Here is a 4,256-nt window from a genome sequence, read left to right on the forward strand (position 1 = left end):
GCAAAGATCCTCCTGCCTCAGCCTCCTGAGTGCTGGGATTATAGCCTTGCACCACCACGCCTGGCACTTGTTAAATTCTTTGAGCTTCCCAATTTCCTTAGTTATGCAGTTACTTTGAAGTGCCAGGGATCAAACTCAGGACCTTGGGCATGCCATAGTAGCACTTCACCATTAGGCTACACCTTGGTAAAACAGGCTGAAAAACAGCAGCTGTATCCTCAGAGCCCCTTAAGAGGTTCCATGAAATGTGTCACCTGGCGAATTCACTGTTGTATGAACATCACAGAGGGTGCTGAGAGCAGACAGGACACGTCAGTCACTTGAAGCCGCCTCTTGATGCAGTCATGACACCGTGAACACAAACTGTCTGAGGCTGCTGCTGGTGTAACTTGCCACACCATTTCACCGTCACCCTTTTTTCATAGTGTTACCAAGTAACACAGAAAAGTATAGTACAGTAACTACAGATACCAGTAACGGAGGCATGTAGAATGTTATCTCGTTATCAAGTATGCTTGTTATTTACACCAGACAAACATATTTTGCTACCAAGTCAGATGGCTGTGACACTGTCCCTAGGCAACAGCAGTTTTTAGCTCTACAATAATCTTTTTCACTTTTCTTTTGTGATACTAGGGATTGAACTCAGGGCCTTCACACTGAGCTATATCCCCACCCTTTATATTTTTTTAATTTTTATTTTGAGACAGGCCCTAAGTTCCTAATCTGCTCAGATTGGGCTCAAACTTGTGATCTTTCTGCCTCAGCCTCCCACCACACCTGTTTTCCCATTATAATCTTATAAAACCACCATCATTTATGCAGTCCACTATTGATTAAAATGTCATTGTGCCACACATGACTATAAAATACACCGTGCCTATATTTAATGACAGAACCATTCATATAAACATAGTTTGGGATCTGATGAGGGCAAAAAAAAAATCGTGGTGCACACCCATTATCCCAGCACTAGGGAGGCTGAGGCAAGTGGATCTCTGCAAGTTCAGGGCCAGCCTGAGTTATATAATGAGTTTAAAGGGAGCGTAAACAACATAGTGAAACCCTGTCTCAAAAAAAAAAATGCATGCGACCTGGGAGAGGGAAAGGAAAGAAAGATTTCACAAGGGACTAGGGTCAGGTTTTGTTTTTGTTCTTTAATCAAGTAAGGTCAGGTTTTTAAAGGATGAATGAGAGGGAATTTAAAACATGTAGAAATAAGCCAGGCATGGCAGCACACTCCTGTAATCCCAGCACTCAGGAGGCTGAAGCAGGAACAGCCTGCAAGTTCAAGGCCACCCTGGACTACACAGTGAGTTCAGGGGCAGCCTGGACTACCTAGTGAGACCTTGTCTCAAAAAAACCAAAATAAATAAATAAAAAGACACAGGACTAGGGGGCTAGGAATGTAGTTCAGTGGCATAAGTGCCTACCTGGCAAGCACAAGGTCCTGAGTTTGATTCCCAGTACCAAAAAAAAAAAATCTCAAAAAGATACAGAAGTAGATTCCGCGTGGGAAGGAAGAACAGTATGCAAAGACACGGACACACAGTACATCCCAGAAAGAGCAACCAGCTGGAGAACGAGGGTGGACGGAGGCTGTGGGAGGGGCCAAGGCACAGAAACTGAGGACCAAGGACTGAGCCAGAAGCGGGGCCAGACGCAGCAATAAGAGGAAGAAAGTTTTGCTGGGAGTGCAAAGACGCTGCCACCCAGACCGGACCCGACCAGACTCGGGTAGGGGTCACTGACCTCGTGAAGTAGGGATTAAAAGGGAACAGACTCTAGAAGCCTTTCTGGGCCCCGTCGAGGAGAGGTACCAGCCCGGGTGCCCCGGCTCTCACCTGATATTGTCGACCCAGCAGTCAATGATGACCGGCAGCAGAAGTTCAAGGTTCAGCCAGAGCGTGAAGTAGCTGTCAGTCTTTTTGAAGCAAAGGTAGTGCACAACCGTCGGCTTGTCCAGCTTTGCTTCTAGCTGGTTGCCCAAATCACCAGGCACTGCAGGGGGACAAAGGATATGTGTGAGAGCTGCGCCTGGCAGGCTGCAGAGCCCCCCCAAAGTTCTCAGAAGATTCCCCAGCCACGGATACCACAGCAGACGTTGCAGTTCCACTCTGCAAATTAAAACACAGTGCCAGCCGGGCATGGTAGCGCACGCCTGTAGTCCCAGCACTCGGGAGGCTGAGGCAGGAGGATGATTGCAAGTTCGAGGCCAGCCTCAGCTACAAAGTGAGCTCAAGGCCAGCTTGAACTGCATAGTGAGACCCTATGTCAAAAAGACACAAAAAAAAACAGTGCCAAGGGCAGGAAAATTAGAGAACAAGGCCCTGACAGTGCCAGGACACCAACTTCAGGCAGAAAAGCTGCTAATGCGGTAGGGCACAGAGTGATTAATGAGAAGGAAGCCTGAGGGCACATACTCTGCAGGGGGCTTGGGAGAGCCTGATTAACACTCTCCCCAGCTCCAGACAAAGTATCCCAGTACCCATGGACTGGAGGCACACACCTGTAATCCCAGCACTCCTGGGCTGAGGCAGAAGGACTGCCACAAATTCAAGGCCAGCCTGTGCCCCTTAGTGAGCTCAAAGCCAGCCTGAACTGCACCGTGGAGACCCTGTCTCAAAAAACAAACAAACAGAAAAGCAGCCCACTACAACTAAATCTTCACTGGAACACGGTCCTGGGCCATTGAGATTACTGGAAGGGGGCTCAGGATGAAGTCACTTCCCCTCCCTAGGCTTCAGTTACGTTATCTATCAATGAGATCTTAGCCTGAATCAACCTTCACAAACACACAGATGGTTTCTTTGGTTAACAGACCCCGGAGAGCTCTGACTAGGAGGGGCTTGGAAACACTTCTGGGTTTTCCAGAACCCCTAAAGTCTGTCAGAGCTCAGTGTGGTGGCGCACGCCTGTAATCCCAGCCTTAGGAGGCTAAGGCAGGAGGATCCTCCCGAGTTGGAGGCCGGCCTGGGCTACAAAGTGAGTTCAAGACCAGCCTGAGGGCTGGGGATTTAGCACCTCAGTAAAGCGCCTGCCTGTCAAGCGCAAGATCGTGAGTTCGATTCCTGGTACTGGAAGAAAATACAAAAACAAAAACAAACAAGACTAGCCTGAACTGCACAGTGGGACCCTGTCTCAAAGAGACAAAAAAATAAAATAAATTAAAAATAAACTCTGGCAGAACTACAGCCCTGACGTTAGCTATACACCTTCAAGAATTGAACCCAAAGGCTTTGTACCCATAGCCATTACAGGTGACAAAAAAATAAATAAATAGCCAGGTGTGGTGGCGCACACCTGTAATCCCAGCACTCGGGAGGCTGAGGCAGGAGGATCATTGTGAGTTTGAGACCAGCCTGAGCTACAAAGTGAGCTCAAGGCCAACCTGAACTGCGTAACGAGACCCTATGTCCAAAAGCCAAATAAATAACTAAATAAATAAATAAATACATAGACAGACAGGGCCTTATTCACTCTGAGAAAGGAAGTGGGAAACTGGACGGAGTCCTGAGTCACTGAAGTAGCCGGAATTGAATCCAGAGAAAGTATTTTTGCACAGGCTTGTGGGAGGGAGGCCCTGAAGAGAAACACTCTGAGAGAAGCTTAAACTGGTACCTGCCAACCTACCAAAGTCCCTACCACTTGCTAAAGACCAGAGCTCAGTCAAGTTCCAGAGGGGTGGGGGCTGGGGATTTAGCTGAGCTGCATAGCGCCTGCCTGGCAAGCACAAGGTCATGAGTTCGATTCCTGATTCCAGAAGAAAAACAAAAACAAAAAGTTCCAGGGGGCTGATGATGGGGGGTGGGGCTTGGCCTGGCTGACAGGGTGTGTTTGATATGGCTGCTCTGAAATAGTACCTCATTGTACCACAGCCACTTTAGGGGGTGGGTGGGACCAGACCACAAGGATGACTTGACTCTAGCCCAGATAACTCCGCTGTCTACACAGAGCCCTGGGGACCTGTGATGTACACAGCACACTCATCCCACTGCTTCCCTGCCTAGCATTCAAAACCCTTCATAGTCTATTTACTCCCATTAACCTTTTAGGCACACCTACCCTACAAGACAGGCTCTTTTTTTTTTTTTTTTTTTTTTTTTTTTTTGAGACAGGGTCTTGCTATGCAGTCCAGGCTGGCCTTGAGCTCACTTTGTAGCCTACGCTGGCCTCAAACTCCCAATAATCCTCCTGCCTCAGCCTCCCAAGTGCTGAGATTACAGGCATGTGCCACCACGCCCAGCTCAAACTAG

The 4,256-nt window shown here is 48.3% G+C and overlaps 1 protein-coding gene across 1 annotated transcript in view; it reads right to left on the reverse strand.

Moving 5' to 3' along the window:
* Positions 1-4,256, reverse strand: part of Pla2g15 (phospholipase A2, group XV) — a 26,679-nt gene that overhangs the window by 11,180 nt on the left and 11,243 nt on the right. The window contains exon 2 of the mRNA XM_005403586.2: positions 1,845-2,001. Coding sequence (XP_005403643.1) covers positions 1,845-2,001 — 157 coding nt within the window. The remainder of the gene's footprint in view (positions 1-1,844; positions 2,002-4,256) is intronic.

The sequence above is a fragment of the Chinchilla lanigera genome, unplaced genomic scaffold, assembly GCF_000276665.1.
Source record: "Chinchilla lanigera isolate Chin_1 unplaced genomic scaffold, ChiLan1.0 scaffold00083, whole genome shotgun sequence".
In the NCBI taxonomy this organism is placed as follows: domain Eukaryota; kingdom Metazoa; phylum Chordata; class Mammalia; order Rodentia; family Chinchillidae; genus Chinchilla; species Chinchilla lanigera.